The following is a 20585-nucleotide window of genomic DNA, read 5'->3' as shown; positions in this document are numbered from 1 at the left end:
GTGCATAACTGCGGCATAAATCTGCCATGGTTGTTAATGTAATCTGCAACTGGCGGATGGCTGCTACCTGTGTACCTCTTACCCATCCCAGGTGGCACGTTCGAACTTTTTAAGGACAAACAAACGGCGGCAAAACATAAAGTTGCATGGCAAATGAGCTGGTTAGCTAAAAATACACATCATACCACATATATGTATGTATATATATATCCAGCCAGCCAAGGGCAGCCAACTTTGACCAATGCTTTCCGCATTTGGCTGGCATTCCCTGGTAAACCCAGGGCTGTCAGATTGGCCGGTGTTTCGGTTTTTACTCGAACACATTATATGCAGCCATGTGTGTCACTTCCTGCGCTTTTGTCGCCAGCCCAGAAATTATCCGCATTAAGAATTTCCCGCATTCTGTGTGTGCGAAGGATGCCCAGAGGTCCTAGCACGGCGTGCCATACAACTGATTGTTTAATGGAAGTTCCATCTCATTTCCATTCAAACTTCGACGCCTGGCAGGGATTCCCGAGCACATTTCAGGATAGCAGCCGGAACTTTAACATGGAAACAAAACCCGGACTGGCCGGCGGGTAATGGGCGATGGGGAAACTATGTTTGCCATGTTTCACATTGTGGAATGCTTCCTATCTGGCTTGCCACGCCGTTTGCCATCTGGGAGCAAGTTTAAAATTTAAGAGACCCCAATAAGGTAATGAAAACAGCTGACTAAACATGCATTAAAACAGTTTTTGCTCTCAATCACAAATGCATCAGAGTAGTAGCTCTTCAAATTGCGGCAGACCCACTTTAGGCAGCTTAAGGTATTTGAAAATATTGAATGAAAATATCTGTGAATTGAAGTGATACGCATTGGCATTTCGCAAAGCAGACAAATAAAAGGGATTACTGTTGCACAAGTTGCTTATCCTTGAAAGTGAAAAGTAGTTTCTCTCGACCGCAACAAATCCGTAGAAGAATCGAAGTCAGCACATAAAATCGCATTTTATTGTTACGATAAAAAGTAATTTTCACACATTTATCCATTTATTTATTTTCCCTTTTATTTTTGTATTTTTTTTATAGTTACAAATTACGATTTCCAATTGATTTTTGCGGGCACAACGTAAATGTAAATTGAATTAAATTCAGGTCTCTATAACCTTTGAGTGGTGCAGCAAATGGTGCTTGTTCAATGATGCAGCATAAATACAAAAAACAGGCAAAAACCCTTTTGTGCACCTAGGGTGAATTCGTTTAATTCTAGGTACGAGTAATTCATTTAATTGAGATTCAGTAACATCAAGTTCTAGTTGCTCCCTAATATTGGTATTGGTATTGGTATTGGTATTCGTGTGACATTCACAAGGATTCTGCTATGGAAAATATATACTCGTAGTACTATGTTTTATATCTATTCGCCTAGATAAAATCTACTCTGCAGATCGTCAATCGTCCGCTGAGTGAGGTGAGGTGAGGACAAGGTAATCCAAGAGTGGAGATCGGCCTTTAAGGCACTCCACGTTGTGGCTCAAACACGGATATTGGTCTAGGAACAATTAGCGGCTGGCTGAATGATAGACATTCGGGGTGAGTTGCTCTACGACAATGTGGGCTCGAAAAATACACAACTTTCAGATCTACGGTTAGCGAGTTAAAACCCCAGCGTACAACCATCCAAATACCGGTCGCATCAAGTGCCGTCATCAAAACTTTTCCAAAAATACTCCGTCTAGCCATATAAACTCGTACAAATTCCCTATATACATCCCAATTCACACGTTTCCTAAGCTACATTAATTCGTTGAGGGAACGCGTTGATTCCCCTTAGCAAGACAATTCCGTAGACAGCCGGGCGGCATCGCTCCTGGCTGAGTACTCGTTGTCCTTGGGCTCCCGACCCGTGATATCCATCAGGGAGTTGGGATCCATGTTCGACAGCTTGTCCAAGTCATCATCGTTCATATAGTTCGGCTGCAGTTTGCTCACCAGCTTCCGCAGACGCTGTGCATCCAGCGATGTGCGACGCAGATTGGCATTGTAGTCGCTGGGCTGTGGGGCAAATGGAAGGATGGATTGGTATAGATGATTGGTCGGATGAGTCTAAGTCGAGGGCATATCCAGGATAAAGGGAAAAAGGGATAAAGGGCGGAACAACTCACGTCGCGCCACTGCTCGCCGGGAAAGACGGCAATCAATTCGGCATTTGGCTCCAGAGTGCTGAAGTACTCCTCATCGTCGACCTCGGTGCCATCGCAATCCAGGTGTATCGCCGGCTCAGACCGCTCGAATTTCAGCGACACCTTCGCTCGCAACTCCGACAGCGTTGTGGCCACAACAGCCTTGCGGATGTTCCTCGTGATGTCCTTGATCTGAAATGGTGGCGGCGGATTACTAGGAATTTTACGCCGAATTCACGCTCAGAATTGCCATTGACATGCCGGAAATTGCATAGCTGTGATGGCAGAAGGCTTAACTAGTACACTGCGGGAAATGCCTACGCAAACGGTTATTTGCATTTAAAAAGGGTCACGGTAAGACTTTCTGTGGTAATCAAAGTGCACAACCTACTGTTAAACTGTTGCATAGAACGTAAAAGGTTAATATTACTAGATCGGACGTAAACAGATTACAGTGTAATAGCTGACTATCCTTACAACTGAAATTTTCAAAAGAATGTTTAATAAAAGCTGGGGACACCTTTTGACGTACTAATTAGCTTTGGAATAAATACCATGCCCGAGCACTTTCTCCACAACAATTCGAGGTGCGACTTTGAGGTAAATATGCCAATCTGGCTTTAAAAAGTCGTTACTTAAGCGTTGCGATAAAACGTTATTTAGAGCAATATTATTTCCCAATCGCGATGTGGTGGTGAAGCCGAAAGGGAAATGTTTACGTAGCCAAAAATGTTTGTCATAGTCAATTGTTTAGCCCTCACACATTTCATCCATTAAGCTATAGCAACACACGAACGAAAAGCCCGCAACATCTGTTTGCTTTAATTTGCGAAGAGACCCCTAAGGCACCCATTAAATGCTGTCGATAAAAACAATATGAAGTTAACGAAGCGCGGCGACAAAGATAAAAGTAAGGAATCGAAAAGACGCAGGTTAATTGCGATGAACATGAATATGAATTTAAATGTTTCGAGGATGGTAGGTGGAGGTACAGCAGCCAGTAACCAGCAGCAACAGCTAATCAATTTATCATTTGCCATAACAACAAAGCCAACGAACAATGGGAAGGTCAAGGCACAAGTCGGCACATTCGAGCGATTATATTCTTCAACCATTTCTGCTCTTTCGTCCAGAGCCCAGCCTCTTGTTGGGCCTAAAAGATTGCTACTAAAATATTTAGGGCATAATGCTGTCGATTCCAAACAGGCTGTCAAGGTCGAGTATGGATGGGTGGATGGATGGGTGGGTCAGGCGAAAGGTGAAAGAAAAAAAAGGAGAAAATGGTCAAGCAAATGGAGAGCTCTGTCGAAAAGTTGCCAACGCCTCCATTGTGATCCTTTTGGGCACTGTGGTGCGTATACGCCCTGTGTACGTACGTACATACATATAGTGATGAATTGCTGGGGGTGCGGTTGGTTCTGACAGATCTTCAGGTGTCTCCAGTTGACAGGCAACTGTCAAGCGGTCTGTGGCCATTTAATCGCTGCCGTCACAGTGTGCATTCAAAAGCAGAGTCATCAGCCCCAAAAGAGTCCTCTTTCCGCCATCACAGGCCATCAATCAATGTGCTAAACCAATTATACGATGCTTGTGATGCTTAGTGAATCCATCAAATGGCCAACGCCGTTCCGTCTGGCGGCAGTCTGGAGCTCAGTTGTGGTGGAAACCCAGGCCAAAGCTACAACAATGAAACTTTATCACGCGTTTAATGCGAATTTCATTGGTCGGTGGGTCTGTGGGTCCGTGGGCGTGCAGCATTAAAGCCAAGAACACTATTTGGTACAACGAACAGTGGCGATTGTGTTCATTGTGGGAATCTGCGACCACGCACATTCCATTCAATCTGCACCCCTGCCACGAAGTCTGGGCCAAATGCCAATGTCCTGCAGCTTTCTCTGCCTGTTACCACTTTTTCGCCTCGGCTGCTGCCAGAAAGTCGTTATAACTTGGCTTTCTTAACTGGCTGAGCCCGAAAAAAAACACAATGTGAGTTCTCGCTCTTCGAGTGGCCTCCTTTGAACTCTGACTTTTTGGTCAATGCCTTCAATTGGTGGCTGCCAGGCAAAATGAAGTGGGTTCATCCTGCTGCGCTTAGTGTCTCGACCTGATTTGCGGTTTCACTTAGGCCGAATCGCATCCCTGCTATAGAGAGTAGCAAATATTTATCCACCGTGTGGTTGCGCCTCAGGGCTGTAGAGATACCCTCGCATTTCTGCTTGCCGGCGAACAGCGTCAATATTGCCCCTGTAAATGCATAGTTTGCTTAGCAGGAGACCATCATTAGGGCAGGCGACAAACAAGCCAGAAGTGTGGCAAGGACAATGCGCAGGACCCTCGCAGGGCAGCCATGAATTCGCCATGAGCTATCTGAGATGTGGCCTGCCCGGGAAACTGTTGTTCAAATAGCACTTAGGGTCGGTCAGGAAATGCAAATTACGCAGGATGCTCGCAATTATGGCATTCGAATTTGAGTCCCTCGAATGCGGAAACCGATTTGGGGGCTAGGTAACGAAAGCCGCATCGATTTGGAACGGCTCATGCCCACGACCCCCACAAATTGCTAGGAAGTGCCTGCGGTGCCCATTGTCCATCTCATGTTGGCTCCACTCGCTTCACGGAGTCTATCGGAGACATTTGGGAACTAATTGCCCTGATTGCCATCGAAATGTCATAGCAACACATTGTCTTAGGCACTGAAACAAAGCGCTCTATATACATTTCTATAAAAACCCAACATTATTGGTTTGGTTTTTGAGGGTTCTTTCCAGTCATAAGGAACTTTTTTACAAACTCCTCGTTCTTTACACATCCCAACTCTAAAATTACATAGCCATTCATGGCTTTTCTGTCAGTGTTCCGCTTTGTTCGGAGGAAATCATTAGCATCGCTCATCATTCGAGCTCCGTGGGCCATGAGGAGTTCTCACTGGCTGGAAACTCGTTGTCGCATTCGACACTTATGCGTACTTATTAGCTTACTTAAGTCGGAGGACAGCGGGGCGCTAAGTTGCACGCTTGTCTGGACACGAAGAATGCCCCCGTTTACTTGGCTTAATGCGCAACGTGGCGTATACGCAATGCCTCAGTCACACTGCTACGTATTCTGAGAAATGTTTGCTCTTCGCTTCTGTTTGTTTATTTGTTTGCCTGTCTCCTTGCCGATGTCGTTCCATGCGGCAAGTCTGGTAATTTAATATTCGACCCACCTTTCATGTAAGCCTCGCCATTCGGCTGGCTCAGACTTTATTTTTGAACCATTTGCATTTGCAGACCCCATGGAAAGGTGGAGTCCGACGGTGGACTGTGGACCCCAAATGGCTGTGACATGAAAAACACATTTGCGCGCTACACCAGTGGGGCAAAGGGAAGCTGGATTTTTCCTCATCCAACGAGATTTGCTTTACAGGAATCTAATTTTGTGCCACCGCAGAATTTCCTTAAGCAAAATACTAACTAAAACAGCATGCAGAGCAAAATAATTTACCACACAGCCATCCGATGTCTCTGGCAGTCACCGCTGCCAACTCAGCACTTTTCCCGTCAATTTTTACTTCAAATGTGGAAAATATTTAATACATTTATATCATTCCGCTTATTATACAAACTACGTAATAGACTTTCTTCATAGCCCAATTTGATCTGAAATTCTAGCTTTTTTCAAGTGAATAACTATTTTTTTGTGGCAACACTCCTATTGGAGTTTAGTTGATGGACATCTGCAAACCATTTAACCTTTACTCAGAAGGTACATATCAGTCATGGTTACCATCGCATAATGGAACACTTTAAGCAGGAGAGATGCAAATTATTTTTGTATCCAGTGGAATCTAATGACCAACGAGTGAGCACAGGATAATCTAATCAACCCTACTTCACACATTCATGTGCTGGCATAATAATTGGTCTCTTAGTAGCTAAGGACTTTGCCTTAATTCCTACTCGCATTCAGTTGCTTTTGGAATCAGTGAAAGGGATTATATCTCCGGGAATGCCAGTGTTGTTAATCAGGGACTTGACAGCTCCCCTTGAGAACTCGATAAAGATAAAGGTGCCCGTGTCAGATGGCAGACAAGATGAGGGCTTATTAATTAGCTTAAATGCGCATGAATTACGCATACGTCACGTGGCCCACGCTCACCCATCATCGTCAGCACCAGTCGGTGGCCACTGACAAATGACATCGCGTTTCGGCCACGTCAAGCCGTCAATTAATTGCTTTCGCCCAGCAAATTTACAGCCACTTGATAGCTCGCAGTCGCGTAGCCGATCTTTTGGCCAGTTTATATTGTTATGCCGGCGGCTTTGATGCCGTTAGCACACAATACATCGATTGAGTGTGCAGCTGGCGTGGCCAAGACACCCAGACACCAAGACACCTCCTTATCGTTATCGCCGCCCACAGACGCCACGAGACGGCTTAGAAGTGGGCGTGGCACTGGAGGCGATTGGCGGAATGGCAGGATGATTGGCCAGCTGGCTGGCCCGCAGTGATATACGAGGCACTTGTGTGCCGCACGCTGATCCCACTACTCTATGCAGCTGAGCAGTTTGAACATTTTAATTAAATTTCTATTGTTGACCAGCCGCACACAGTCAAAAAATAAGTAAGGAGCTAATCTGAGCAGAGGGTAAACTATGGTCTCTACTATACTGTACTATTATATGATTATTTTTCGTAATTAACAATGAGCACGACTCATTATAAATGGGTAATTTGATATGACTGCGAACGTTTCTAACATCATTTGAATCATAGATGCAAAGAATTTCAAGTTCAATTCAATTAAATAATATATATATAAAACAGAATTGCTGTTTTCACATACAGTTTTGAGAGTTTAAACTTTAAGATGAAAAAAATGGGAAAAGGGTAAATGGATGCGAAAATTGCTGCGCAAAGTTAGCAAAATTGACGTGGACTACTTGTGACCCTAATCATTTCTTTCTGTGCTGCAAATTGGGCAGTTCCACGCAATCTTCACAGTCAAATAGAGTTTGCCATGGTGAAGGCATGGGAGTGGGCTGATGGGCGGGCCAGGAAACAGCTCTGTTTTCCCGGAATTTTTCCCACACCAGCTTTCGCAGCGGATTGAAAAGTTGGGCGAATGCTTAAAGGGCGAATAAAGCACCGGCAGCAACACTTCAGCAGCAGTGCCAATGTCGATGATGCCACTCAACGCCGAAGGCTTTGAAGTAGCCGTTCCGTCGGGGAACCCTTCACTTTGTTCGTGCTGACCGTCAAACTTTTCCCTCCACTTTCATTCCTCCAGCTTAATTTTTGTATTTTTTTCTATATACCCATCAAGCGTAACAATAGCACCGCCGCAGTAATCACTTAACGAAATGCTGGCCCAGGTAGCCTGGCTAAATGCCACAAAGGACATGAAGCACATGAAGGATGTGCGAGTGGCGAGTGCCGAGCGGAGTACCCACCTTGAAGGGCTTGCTGTTGTCCAGCTGGGCGAAGTCCTCGTCGGCGGTGGTGGGCGAGGGCGTGGGCGTGGTGCTGCTGTGCGGCGATAGGGCCAACTCCAAGGTGATGCTATCCGCCGCATCGTCCACGGCATCGTCGGCTTCCAGCTCGATGTCCTCGCAGTCCGCGTCCAGCTCGGCCGTCCTTGTCAGAGTCCGCTGCCTGGGCGGAGGAGCCACTATTCTGGTCTCTGGATCACACTGCCCCTCTGCAGACGCTGCTCTATCGCTCGCCTGCTTGTCCTCCTTCTCATTCTCCTTCTCCGGCTCCTTCTCCGGCTCCTGCTTCTCCTCAGCTCCTTGAGGCATTCCAGCCTGCTTTGTCTCATCCGCATTCATCGCTGTCATCTATTTATCTCGTCGCGAGAGTTGGTACGTCTTGTCTGGACTCCTTGCTGCACTGGTTAGAGAACATGGTCGGGTGGGAGATTTATGACGAGCAGAACAAATTTAGACGATAATTGAAGTATTCTGTATGGCATTCGGGAATGCTGCAAAGCAGAGCCAAGCATACTAAAACTGCCAGACTGTGTGTTATTGTTTCTCATATGCGTGTGTTCGTTGTTTGCATTGGCCGGAAAATGTATAACGAAATCGTTGTTTGGCCTTAGTTTTGGCTTTGATTTAAAAAGTTTTTCAATTGCTTAAATGGCTTGACCTTAAAACCACATTGAACATAATACATTGATACATTATAATTTCGGTATCGAATCTTAAAATGGTCTACAGTTTTGCCAAGAGCTGTTCATAAAACTAGTTACAAAATATTAAACCTTTTTTTATTAAAAAAAATATAAATTTGAATATTTAAAAAATCTGCGTAATTGCAAAATAACACTGCTTTATTTGTAGTATTTAATAGAGTGCAACTTAACTTAATTTTAGTTTTCTAGGCTAATGTAATTTGCACATATTTCTTTTCTGGTGTCCCGTATTTGTTAGTAAAGCTCGATGATGCATGAGAAACGTGTTTAGAGTTATTCAAACGAATATAATTAACCAACATTATTTTTTTGTTTTCAAATTTTTTTATTAACTATTTTGCCAATTATAAATCCGACAGAATATAGTTTTCTTGTGGTTTTTTATCTTAAACGCTGAACTAATTATTTTCCATTATTTACACAAGCCTCTTGATGAAAAGGTAGTTGTTTTATATACACTGAGATAGTTCATTAATTTCTCATTACCTTGCACTTTAACTTATAAACCGAACTCTTCACATTTTCCGGCTATAATTACAGTACGCGATTTTGGCCGAGATCGCGAGCCGACTTCTCACAGCAGCCAAGTGCAACAAAAGCCGGCCGAACTTGGAATAAATTGCCAGACGTCTGTGCGTGCTGTATTTAAACGTGGCAGGACTCGTCGAGTTTGCCGACAGCCTCGGCCAGCGCAAACACACACGGCGCAAAGTCAGGAGGTCCTGCAAACACACAGCAAAGTCTAACCTTCGCGGAGCTTTGGCCGTGAGAGCAGGACACTCGCAGAGAGCGGCGAAGAGCGGGAGAGCGCTCTGTTAAGGCGCTGTTAGCCAGGACACGCTGGGCGTGCCGGCCAAGAAACATAGGTTCCGCCGGATGAAGTAAAGTAAGCAAGAGGAACTCTGGTCGGGATCGGGATTCCATGACCTGTGAGGTGGGAAAAGTTTACTGGGACAGCTGCAAATAGTTATGCTGGGCCGGGACCACAAGAAGATAAAAACGAAGACAAACAACACACTTAATTTGCGTATTTGCGGGGCGTGATGGCAAATATAAATATTTCAGCCTGAACTTTCGGCGCGCGTAAGGGCAAAGTTTAAAAATGCAATAAAATAAAGTTTGCAGTTGGTCGAAAAACTCCGTCGGGCAGCTGAAAAATGTCACTTCGGCATAATGAGACTGCTGCTGGCTGCTGACTGCATAATTAAAGAGTCCGAGCCGTAGGCAAAAGTTTTCAACAAAGGTGCATTGCCTTTGAGGGCGAGACAAAAGCCGAGATTTATTGGCATTTGCATTGGCGGCGGATGGGGCGAATGTTTAAAATTCATGAGAATCCCCTGCCGCTGCACGCCGATCGAATTTGTTCGCATTGGGAGCAAACAAAGCCACTTAGCCGCATTTATCACAGAGCTGGGCTTAAATCGCAAAAATATTGCGCATACGCCGCGTGAGCCAAGGTTAATTTGATTGCGCCCCTCTGCGGAAGTTCGGTGTGCGGCATTGAGCATCGACTGCGCACGTAATTCCCGCTGCAGCCACGTGATGGATAACAATACATCTGTGGCTCTGTTATCTCGTTTACGCATTTGAAGCCCGCCATTGTGCCACTACCTGAAGTGCATACTTTGGGCCCTACGTTGGCTTTCGGCTAGCTGGGCGAATTTCGCTCGCTCATCTGTTTATTCGCCCTGCTGGGCATTCATTTCCGCCCGCCATTTTCCATTTTCCATTTCCCATTTACCATTTTCCCCCGGCGGCGGGCCAAATAATTTATGGGCCATGGTCCGCTAATTGCGCATTGAAGCGCGGCGCGAACAACTTTTCGCATATGCAGCATGCTGGTCCTGCTGCAGGATGCAGCATCGCTGGCATCGCTGGCATCGCCATCAATTTAAATGCATAGGTGCAAATTGAAATTTATGCGTCTGGTCGCGAAGGTGAACTCCCTTCATCATCAGCTGCCATGTTTAATTGCGATGCCGACCTTCGCAGTCTGGCCAGTTAGATTAATTAAGTCACATGTCGTCGCAAAGGTCATACTGCCGCATGTGGCGATGATAAATGACCCCTGATCCTGCCCCATGTATCCATGGTGGCACTTTTTGCCAAAAACTCGTCAGGCCAAACAGCAGACCAGCAGAGCAGTGGTGCGGGTAAATGCCAAATATTTGCGCCTGCTGTCAGCAGTCTAAATGAAATTAAATGGAAAAAAATCGCATTGCAATGCGGGGTAGCGCAAATACAACAAAATGGCAAACATTTTAATTAAATTAAAATAAATGTGAAATGCGAAATGGAAAATGGAAAATAATGAGAACAAACAAGCACTGACATCGACCTTGCTGGCATGTAACAAGCAATTACATTCCCTCTTAATGGCATACTTCATTATTTTGTGTATTTTTATGGCTACCTACGTGTGGCTGGCTGGCTATAATTGGTTTAATGGCCGGCAAGCCTGTGCGTATTTGCACTATATCGGCTACTGGCTTAATAGCGCGACTTGGCATCAAACATGCAGTACAGTGTGCAGTCGAACTGCTGCTCGACCTGCTGACATTCGCCCAGTGGATCCCCCACCAGGCTGCCCCTCTCCGCGAGGCATCCGCGGATGCACGGACTGCCCCATGGATGCGCCAGCTCTTCCTGCAGCTCCTTCAAGCTGCCCGCCACATCTGCCTCCTCCTCCAGCTGCTGCGGCGAAAGGTCAACCGCCTGTGCAGCCAGCAGCACCAGCAACTGCATCACGATAAACAAAACGGATAATTTCATATTTGTATTTGCCAAACCTGCCTGAACTTTCATTACTGACAGCTTGTTCGGTGTCCCAAGGCTTGCTGCACTGAAGGAAAAAGTGGCAAACAAAATATTACAAACTTGGTTAAATTATAGATAGCTTGTTGATTTTCTCTTCAATATCCATGTACGTGAGCAAAAAGATTTCCTTCCAAATATTAATACTAATTCTACCAGCAGCATATGCTATCACTTAGTTATTGTGGTATGGTATATGCTATAACCCGTAGTAATAATGATCTGGTGCATCAGTGCGTGTGTGTAATGAAATTTAATAATTTTTCATTTGACTAAATAAGCACCTCTAATGATTTCCTCGGGTGTAGCTGCACACACCCATATCCGCAGCCGTAATGACTTCCGGATGGCGCAAGCAAACATCCAAATGAGGCAATCTAAGCACCAGTTTGTGGCTGCCAGCGGCTCTAACTGCACAATTATGGCCCGCCCCCGCCGCCCACAGCGCCCGTTGATTTCCCCCATTCCCCGCAAATTCACTCGCAAATATGGGCAAAAGTGCCACGGGGCGCATTAGTAATGCCCTCTGCGGCATCTATTACACAGCGCCTTGTTTATGTGCAACACACACACGCTCTTGGATAAAAATCAACAGCCCAGGGCGACTGGATGCCACTGCATCCCCCTCCCCTCACCGCTCCGCTAGGACGCTAGGACATCCTGGCCCCCCGCTACCCTATCCTTGACTTTTATTTGGGGGAAATGTGTGTAAAGTATATATGCGCAAAAGGCAAAAAACTGCTGAGAATTATGTCCTCGTTTGGGGGAAAGCAACTCGTTAGTAAGACGAGCCAAGCAGGACTTCATTCGATATGTTGTTTACCCGCCACGCCCACATTCCACCGTCGCCACCGCCTTTTTCTTGTGAGACGCTTGACATTTGTGCTTGGTGGATATACGTATGTGTAGTCCTCGTTTGCTTGTGTGTGGATGCAACAAGCTTCGTAGACGGGGGATTTGGGTATATGAATGATGGACGAATGCTTGCGAAATAAAGTGGTGATAACTGACTTGATTTCCTCCGAAATTAATCCACTGCCGAGTGAGTCGCTTGGCCACAAAAACCCATAGAGCTCAAGTTGAATTAGCAAGATATGGAAAACAGAATTTTAAAGATATTTCAAAGATTTAGCAGGTTTTAAAGGCCCCAAGACACTAGGGTGGAAATGTGAGATTCATGAAAACCCAGGACCCATTGAATTCAATTGTCTTACTAAAACACAGGCAATCGTCAGTCACAAATATCCTCTTCTACGAATTACACATACTGTCGATAAGACGTTGAGAAATAATACAACACAATGAACCACGAGAGTTTTCCGGTGAGTATAGGCACACCACATAGGTGCACAGCTATTTCACGCATTTGAATAGTAACCACCCTCGCCTGATGAAGGGAGTCCTCCACCACCGCCATCACCTGAAAACGTTGTGGAAAACATGGAAGGAGCCGAAGAGGCCCAACGGTCACCCAAGCTCCGCAGGAGTCAGAGGATTCTAAATCGGGAAAGAAAACGTAAGGAGCTAGAAGCCCAATCATCGAGCACCGTGAATGGGGGAACAAGCAGAAGGGGAAGGCTCCGCAGACCGAGAAGGACTCTATACGGAGAACATACGGTCAACTGCCGCAAGTGCGGAACTGCCACGGTCTTTTTCCCGGCTCGCACCAAGTTCTTCTCCTGTGCCGAGATAGATGGTCGATTGTTCAAGGTGAAGCGGATCTCGGCCAAGAAGGTGCTGGGTGGTGCCTATCGCAAGGAGCCAAAGAAGCGGACTGCTTCTAGCAAACTTGTGCGTTGAAGAAAGTTGTTTTGTTGAAATGCTATCCTTTCGTTTGTTTCTTCCGAATTTTCAATAAGTATTTATTTGTTTTCTAAATTACTCGTACCTGGAATTGTTATATAAACAATCTTTAAAACAAGCTAAATTGCTTCGCAGCGAAAACGATTATTTTAATTCAAAGGACAACTTATGTGCGTTTGATTCAGATTGCTTTCGATTAAGTTTCCATTTCCTCTTCCCTTCTGCAGGACAACATCAAAAGAATTACAAACCCAAGTGCGTGCGACAATTGCGTAGCCTGGCAGCCCACCGCAAATGCGATTGCACATCAAAAGCAGTCACGGCGGTTTCAAGTTACATTTTTAATATTTTTGGGCGCTTTCCGCCCCATGATTTCTCATTTTTCCCCTGCCAGCAAACGAAATAAAGCTGAATGGAAATCGCCGAGGGCGCAAATTAAAAGTACAAGGAATGGGAGCCCAAAAGGATGTGCTGTGTTAATAGGGCGTATTGAGTATGCAAAGGCCACAGGAGGCAGGATTTGATTCATCAAAGCCAGGGCCACGCCCACAAAGAGGCCGTGGCTGAGGGGCGCTGTCACGAATTTGGGTCACCCGGGAGCTTTGAACTGTGTTAGTAGGGCATCGCAATCAGCTAGCCAGGACCTGCAAACGTCATGGGGCGGTGACGTCACGAAGAAAGTTGAATGGCAAAAGAGAATGGCGTCGAGTAATGCAATTATATGGCAGCAGCAGCAGCAGCAGGAGCAGGAGCAGCAGCAGCAGCAGGTGCAGGACTCCCACTCTCTCGCTCTCTGTGGAGAAAGAAAGGAACGGAAACTCTCTTTTGCCAGTGGAAGAGCAGGATGCAGTCCTGGCAGGCCATACGCCCTGTTGCACACGCTGTGTGCGTTGCGCATACGCCCCGTATGCCATATTTACTAGTTCAGTCAACTTTAGTTTAATAATCATCTTTTATTACTTTGCTTTCGTGTATATAGTTTGCCTCGGGGTTTCACTTGCATGTACTGTATGCGTTTCACTATATTTAATAATTGTTTTCTGTTTGCATTTGGTTTAAGATTTCCTTTTCATTTTCGTTTTCGTTTACGGTTTCCCTTATTGCTTATTCGAATTGTAGACAGTTACCAACTTTGATTGGGCAATTGCAATTTGCGTTATTGTGTTCCTTTATTGTTTAATTAGCTAACAATGTTTGCTGTCGCGTAAATTCTTTGGCTATGGATTCGGGGGCGGGAAGACGGGGATTCTGGGAGGACAGGGCAGCAGCGCTGGAGGCTTCCATCCGATCTGTCCCGAACCGCTCAAACCACGAAAAAACCTATTACACATAAATTCAGTCAGTCTCAATTGGCCTTTAACGAATGACATTCACAATGGCATTGGTCTAAAAACAATTTTTGATGTGCGTTTCCATTCTACCTACTATTCGTAACACAATTTACACGGCAAGCAAATCAACAGTTTCCTGGGACACCTCCATCCATCCAATTGGGGTTCGCTCTGGTTTTGGGACTCTACCTCAAGTATAATTCTTACTTCGCTAACCTTTGATTATTATGCATCTAGTACGGCTTGGAGTGACTCGTGTATATACGGTTAAATACGATTCCGTTGACTGTGATTGCTAAAAGACTCTTCAAATCTGCGTGGGCCGTGACCTCTTTTGATCTGGTGACCCGGTGTTTAAATCTAGTACGTGTATTGTTCGTTAACTTTCATTTGCTCTTAGATACTATGAAGCATTCTCCATGACTTGATTTTGTCTCCGTTTCGTTTTAGCTGATTTCGCTGATTTCGCAGTGCCTAATTACATGCTACAAATACGATTTATGTTAACCCAATGTTGCAGGACTGATGTCTTCGGTATATCCTCATGGCTCTTGATTTTGATTTGCACACCCAGTTGCTTAGTCCTCCGCCGGCAGACTTCACCTTAGACTGCCCAGAATGGGCAGTCAGATGTCGCCGTTGGCATTTGGATTTCTATTTGGATTGGCATTGGCCTCGTTGGCCGCCGCTTCGGCAGCGGAGGATCCCATGGCTCCACTGGCTGCGGAGCACGTGGTGGTGGCCTCGCCCACCGTAATTGTTATCGTCGTGTTCTGATTGTCGCACTGCACCACCTCGATGGTGCGGGTGTTGCTCGTCGTTGTGGTGCTCATCTGTCCGCTCTCCGCCTCGTTCAACTGGCGTCCAATCTCCCGGTCGATGGCCTCCGCATCCTCTGGGTAGCGTTCCGAGCAGAAAATGGCACCAGCTTTCAGAAGCTTCAACAGATTCAAGCGATCCTCGGCATTTCGCTTGGCACACAGTGGCCTAAAGGGATAAATAACTGTACTATTATCTGTTATTTGGCAAACCCATTTGAAGCTCACCTTCCCGCATCCTTGAGCTGCTCCATAAACTCCTTTCCCGTGATGTCCACCAGCGAGTTGGGATCCATGTTGGAGAGCGAGTCCAGGTCCGCATCGTTCATCACGGACACGTTGCAGAGGTTGTTCTGCAGCTGACCCACCAACTGGCGGATGCGAGCCGACTCCGAGTTGTTGGCATCGGTGGTGTCGCCCTCGCCTCCTCCGTTTAGATCCCCGTTTCCAGTTCCCGCCTCGGTGCCATGTGGAGTGGTTATCGTCACGTAGTGGGTGGGCTATAAACAGAGTGCGGATAGCATTTAATTTAATCTCTCTGGCTTTGGTCCCATGCACACGCAGCTCTTTCATGGCATTCCAGGAATAATGCAATTAGTCATTATGACAGATAAAAGGAGGGTTATATAAAATGAGTTATCCAATTAAGTGGTATTCACTTGGAGAAAAGAAAATGACACAATTGCAAAACTAAAATAAAAACGATTATTTAAAAAGGTACTGATATAATTATATTTAAGTGCCTAGGTCCTTTTAAGCTGCCTTGTTTAAAGAACTTTATAGTAATACTCCACGGGCTACTCACATCGATCCAATGTTCTCCGGGGAAGACGGCCACCAGTTCCGTGTTCTCGTCGAGGGTGCGGAAGTACTCCTCGTCGTCGATCTCCGTGCCGTCGGAGTCCAGGTGGATGGTGGGCAGGTGGTCGCACTTCTCGAACTTCTCCGCCACCTTGCTGCGGATCTCCTCCAGACTGGAGGCGCAGACAGCCTTCTTAATGTTGCGTGTTACGTCCTTGACCTGGCCATAAAAGGAGGACAGTGCCGGAAAAAGGGAATAATAAACCATTACACGTTTGCAATTACGGAAACAGAGGCTGTAGCAGTTACACTTGGCCCCGCTCATCAAATGAATAATATATTAATGTCAGATGGGAACCAACTGAGTCCCAATAAAGTATTCACATCGTCGGCGCCCAAAATAAGAAAACGGGAAAAACACTGAGATGGGAAAAGTTGTAAATTTTCCTCCAGCGGAACCCTTTTTCTTGGGACAATAACGTGAACTGAATGGAGAAACTATGGCAACTTTCCGCATGATTTATTCATTATCCTCCCACTTGCACTCAGTTCTTTAGTCTGTTTATCCTTTCAACGCAAAGTTTGCATTGCTTTTATAGTTATTTAATTAGCCGCTCTTTAAAAATTCTATTAAAGAAAGAGAAAAGATAAACAGCTGCGCAAGCTGCTAAATAATGAATAAACAACCGCATGTCGAGGCTGATTGTTTTCCATGCCCCGAAATCGCAATGAATAAATGAACGCAATATTTGCGAGCACGTCATGTCCTGCTGTCAAATGTCCATTTGCTCTAATTGAGATTTATGGACGGCTTTTGCCCGGGAGGGATGTCACCTCAAAGTGCCTCCCACAGCCCGACTTTGTGCATATTCCAGTTGCGTTTCAGTTGCGAGTGCCGAGTTCTATGAGCTCCTCCTTTCGCTCGAGATCTCGAACGCAGTTTGACATGCACTCTAGCAGCTGTGGTGCAAATATTTGTCGTTTATGCCCCAGCCCCCGATTCCTCGCCGTGGCGTATCCTTTTAAATTTCTTTTTATTTGACAAGTTATGCATGTCAGCATTCTTCATGCTGCATGCTGCATGCTGCATGCTCCTTCGCGAATGCCATAGGTTGGATCTCTTCGCTGGGTGCAAGGACGAAGGACGAAGCCTTTGGCTCTATTAAACTTGCATGCGATGTTAAATGATGCCTCAGCACTAAGGTTAAACGAAACATAAATTAGACCCGTCCGAAACGAGGGGCAAGGAGGCGCAAGGACCCTTTAAAGGAGCAAACGGCACGAGTGCATTCCACCCAGAATTTATAGCCCCGAAACGTCGTGCAACGGGCAACTCCTTGAGGTCCTTCATGAATATTTGAGAGCGCCGTGACTAAATGAAATTGTACTCGAGTTTGCATTTCGAACATTTCATTTACTCGTGCCTCGTTCCTCTATCATCCCAATTCCATTTGCCCAGTCAGCGCGGAGGTCGTCCCTAAATTGTCTTATAAATGCTTAAAGCCAGACAACTTTCGTGCTGCGAAGCGCCAAATATTAATCATATCATGAACGAGGCGTGTGGGGCCAGAACTTTGTAACAATGAAAACTTTGCCCAACTACTGGGGCATCTGACAAGTGGGAGTCGCGGCAGCTTCGAAAACAAGAGCGTAGTTTTTGTTCGGAAACTTGTCAAAAGTTTTAGTTGATCGCATTAGTTGATTTTCCAAGAAGTGACGTCGATTTTTCTAGCGGTGGCAATTCAATTATCATTTTATCCAATTACCCGCAAAACGATACAATGCTTATACCAATTAGAAAAAAGATTATTTAAAAAGTAAACATACATATTTCAAAAGACTCAACGAAATCCAATTCGGAAGTTGGTTCCATAGGAAACATCGTGAACAGAAATGTTCTTTGGTTTTATAATATCATTCACGAAGTTTTGACACACTTAAGTATGTGAACCTTTGTTTAATAATATTTGAGTATTTGGGATCAACATTTTTAAGACTGAAATATAAACAGCTTACTCTAAAATCAAATGTTAACAAGATAAACATTTCCAAACTAGCATCACTACAAGTTTACTTTGATTTATGTGTGAGACTAGATTAAATCAGTAGTTTTTTCGAAGATGACCAGTTATTCAAATCGGCAGGCAGATTGGCCAAGAAGCTTCAAGCTGATGGCTTTTAAATCTCTACTAACTCGAGCTGCTCAGCCATCAGGACCCGAGGGTCCTGGACCACACATACATACATACGATGGACCACGTGAACGTGTAACGACCTCCGGCGTCTGGCTCCGTTTAGGACAAGCCGAAGGATACGTGCCAGGGACTCTATCATCTGCATCCAAGTCCAAGATGCGGGCGGAATCCACAAGTCGCAGGACATTTTAATATTTGATGGGCGTAGGCCGCAGATTTTCGAGCCGCTGGGGAAATTAGGCGACAACTTTAAATTGCTTTTGAACTATGCCGTGGCCCTATGTAGATTGTTTAATAAATTATTAACAAAATGCCTGGAGGAGCATAAGCGTGGGCGTGGATGTGGGCGTGCCTGTTGGCTAATTACAGCGACATGTCGGGATGAAAAGTTTTCCCTTTTAGTGGCACTTTCATGGCTGTCATGGTATTTGACAGCTTTTAAGCCGATTTGCGTTTGGTGGTTTTTGAATTAATTATTTTAATAAGCAGCGGCATTTTAATGGATAAAGTGGGGAGGGAACTCCAACTTCTAGAGGCTATCTGCAGTAATGTTTTACGAAAGTTGTTTTCCGTGTTCCACTGACAATTTAAATAGCTTTGTGGTTTATGGGTTTCCTTTGAGTTGTACTTTTAGTTGTACTTTCAAGCTTGTACTGCCAGTGGTTTTCTGCAACCTTAAGTACGTTTTTTACATCCCTATAATACTTTAAACAGCTTTCTGCTCTTTAAGCGGCAGATAAACAAATTAAACGGGAAACAAAGGCCCAGCAGTCAAGTAAAACAAATGCCAAAAGCAAACAATTCCCAATACCCGAATGCAAAAGCAAATGCAACGCACGGCAAACATGCAAAAAGGACAAAGAAATAAAGTCAGAGTGTTAAAGTGTTACTGAATTTGCAAAGTCAAATTACTGAGCTTTCGCCACTCTCTTAACTTGAGCTTTCGCTCTTGCTTTTGCTGTTGAGTTCTGAAGTTCAACCCAGTTTCCATAAAAATCCCAAAAAAAAAAAAGGAAAAAAAGTAGCGAACGCAGCACGCGGCCAACAACAACAAAGGCGAAACAACAACGCCCAAAAATGGACAAAACGGCCAGGAAAATAATGCATGCCTAGAATTCCATTGCTCGTCTGTGGCCTTTAGTGCACTTTTAATTGCAGAGAAACTCACTTTGAAAGGCTTCTTGGAGTCGCCCGAGTTCGCTGCAGTCTCCATGGCTTTGATTGCTCCAACTAACTTATTTATTCACTCTAACTATGCACTTTACAGCCAGGCTTAATTGATCCACATTAAATGACTTTTCTTTAGATCTGATAACTTTTCAGTTGCTTCTTGCACTTGCACTCGGCGTTTGAACAAACAAACTTGAAATTTCCTTCCACAAGCTGCACTTCAAATGGGAATTAACAATATTTTCTCGGCTCCGCAGCGGAGCTTTCGATGCGATGAGCGCCGGTTTTGAAATGAGCGCGTTCTGCTCAAAAGCACTGGCTTTTATACGCAGAGAGGAGTGCTTTCAACGAATGTTAAGTTTTTACTTAACGAATGTTAAATGGTGACTGTTAACTGCCAGATTCTAATAATATTGGTTCTATGTTCATTATCATTTATTCTTTTCAATCATGATAGTCATGATAGGTAATAAAAATCAAAGTTTTTGTATCAGTTACTTAGTTTTACGTTTAAACAGAGCTATTTTTAAAATGCATATCAATCAGCTTATAAGCAAAATATAGCCGACCCGTAATAAATATTAGAAAGCAGATTAGAAACTTTTAAAATATTGAAACATAATGCTTAAGAACAGCAAACAATGCCCGAGAAAACACAAAGAGTTTGTGAACAATCCTGGCTAAGAAGTCTAGGTGAGGCCAGCAATCTAATCTCTATTTCAATCGGAAGGTGCCTTCGGATTCAATTAGTCCATGGGGGAAAGGGCGCATTATCAGCCCAATGATATCCGGTGTTGTCAATCCAGAGTTCCCCTCGTCCGCTTGGAACTCGGCCAAAAGAGCAGTTGGACATCGCTTAACTTTCTACTCAAATGGCCAACACCCATTTAAATCTATATACATCTATTGCCATGCACACATCAACGAACCGTCCAGATAAGAGTAGCAAGAAGCAAAAAGTAAAAAGCAAACTTTTGACAAATGGCCAAAATACATGAAAGGAAAGCCAAAGCCGGAAGGTGGCCCCACATTGAGTAGAACTCAGTTTATGCACGGCGAAAATTAACACTTTCTATTTACATACTTAAGTACTTAATAAAACGTTTAAAATGGTTATTCCCAAGTCAGCTTTGTTCATAATTAATTGACTGCATACTTATCAGCGCCTAATTGGGCTATCTGTATATATTTTTTAAGGAAGTTTGCGCTTAGACATATGAATATTCACTTCATATATATTACTATAGTTTTTCCCCGTGTAAAACGGAACTGAATAGTCCGGATGATAGCTGGATACACAAGTAAGGGGGACC

The 20585-nt window shown here is 44.7% G+C and overlaps 4 protein-coding genes across 7 annotated transcripts; 1 reads left to right on the top strand and 3 right to left on the bottom strand.

The window, feature by feature from the left end:
• Positions 1-1179: 1179 nt before the first annotated feature.
• LOC122613816 lies at positions 1180-10890 on the bottom strand. 4 transcript variants are annotated; one of them, XM_043788206.1, is made up of 4 exons: positions 10758-10890; positions 7598-8031; positions 2148-2357; positions 1180-2037 (listed from the first exon to the last, which is right to left on the bottom strand). In XM_043788206.1, exons 2-4 carry the CDS (start codon positions 7982-7984, stop codon positions 1813-1815), a joined length of 822 nt encoding a protein of 273 aa, XP_043644141.1. In that variant the 5' UTR covers positions 7985-8031; positions 10758-10890; the 3' UTR covers positions 1180-1812. The 4 variants fall into 4 exon arrangements, with proteins under 4 accessions (XP_043644141.1, XP_043644138.1, XP_043644139.1 ...); XM_043788203.1 differs by having other exon boundaries at positions 7598-8036; positions 10754-10886; XM_043788204.1 differs by lacking the exon at positions 10758-10890 and adding an exon at positions 8827-8944 and having other exon boundaries at positions 7598-8036.
• LOC122613817 lies at positions 10831-11133 on the bottom strand. Its single transcript, XM_043788207.1, has one exon. The coding sequence runs from the start codon at positions 11110-11112 to the stop codon at positions 10831-10833; it is 282 nt and encodes a 93-aa protein (XP_043644142.1). The 5' UTR covers positions 11113-11133.
• Positions 11134-12453: 1320 nt separating this feature from the next.
• On the top strand, positions 12454-13098 carry LOC122612802. The gene is made up of 2 exons (XM_043786636.1): positions 12454-12476; positions 12551-13098. The coding sequence occupies exon 2, from the start codon at positions 12595-12597 to the stop codon at positions 12952-12954; it is 360 nt and encodes a 119-aa protein (XP_043642571.1). The 5' UTR covers positions 12454-12476; positions 12551-12594; the 3' UTR covers positions 12955-13098.
• A 792-nt stretch (positions 13099-13890) lies between these two features.
• LOC122612801 (DNA fragmentation factor subunit alpha) lies at positions 13891-19557 on the bottom strand. Its single transcript, XM_043786634.1, has 4 exons — positions 19271-19557; positions 15912-16127; positions 15335-15606; positions 13891-15275 (listed from the first exon to the last, which is right to left on the bottom strand). Exons 1-4 carry the CDS (start codon positions 19313-19315, stop codon positions 14915-14917), a joined length of 894 nt encoding a protein of 297 aa, XP_043642569.1. The 5' UTR covers positions 19316-19557; the 3' UTR covers positions 13891-14914.
• Between the last annotated feature and the right edge of the window lie 1028 nt (positions 19558-20585).

The sequence above is a fragment of the Drosophila teissieri genome, chromosome 2R (genome assembly GCF_016746235.2).
Source record: "Drosophila teissieri strain GT53w chromosome 2R, Prin_Dtei_1.1, whole genome shotgun sequence".
NCBI classification, from domain to species: domain Eukaryota; kingdom Metazoa; phylum Arthropoda; class Insecta; order Diptera; family Drosophilidae; genus Drosophila; species Drosophila teissieri.
The sequence above is the reverse complement of the archived record's forward strand: the minus strand, read 5'-3'. Positions and strand labels throughout refer to the sequence as shown.

Bases quoted from the DNA above. Each gene is read 5' to 3' on its own strand.
- LOC122613816 (XM_043788206.1), bottom strand. From the start codon at position 7,984: ATGACAGCGATGAATGCGGATGAGACAAAGCAGGCTGGAATGCCTCAA. The intron at 2,358-7,597 runs GTGGGTACTCCG...CCACCATTTCAG, and splicing joins ACAACAGCAAGCCCTTCAAG to ATCAAGGACATCACGAGGAA. The intron at 2,038-2,147 runs GTGAGTTGTTCC...TTTGCCCCACAG, and splicing joins CCGGCGAGCAGTGGCGCGAC to CCCAGCGACTACAATGCCAA.
- LOC122613817 (XM_043788207.1), bottom strand. From the start codon at position 11,112: ATGAAATTATCCGTTTTGTTTATCGTGATGCAGTTGCTGGTGCTGCTG.
- LOC122612802 (XM_043786636.1), top strand. From the start codon at position 12,595: ATGGAAGGAGCCGAAGAGGCCCAACGGTCACCCAAGCTCCGCAGGAGT.
- LOC122612801 (XM_043786634.1), bottom strand. From the start codon at position 19,315: ATGGAGACTGCAGCGAACTCGGGCGACTCCAAGAAGCCTTTCAAA. The intron at 16,128-19,270 runs GTGAGTTTCTCT...TTTTATGGCCAG, and splicing joins ACTCCAAGAAGCCTTTCAAA to GTCAAGGACGTAACACGCAA. The intron at 15,607-15,911 runs GTGAGTAGCCCG...CTCTGTTTATAG, and splicing joins CCGGAGAACATTGGATCGAT to CCCACCCACTACGTGACGAT.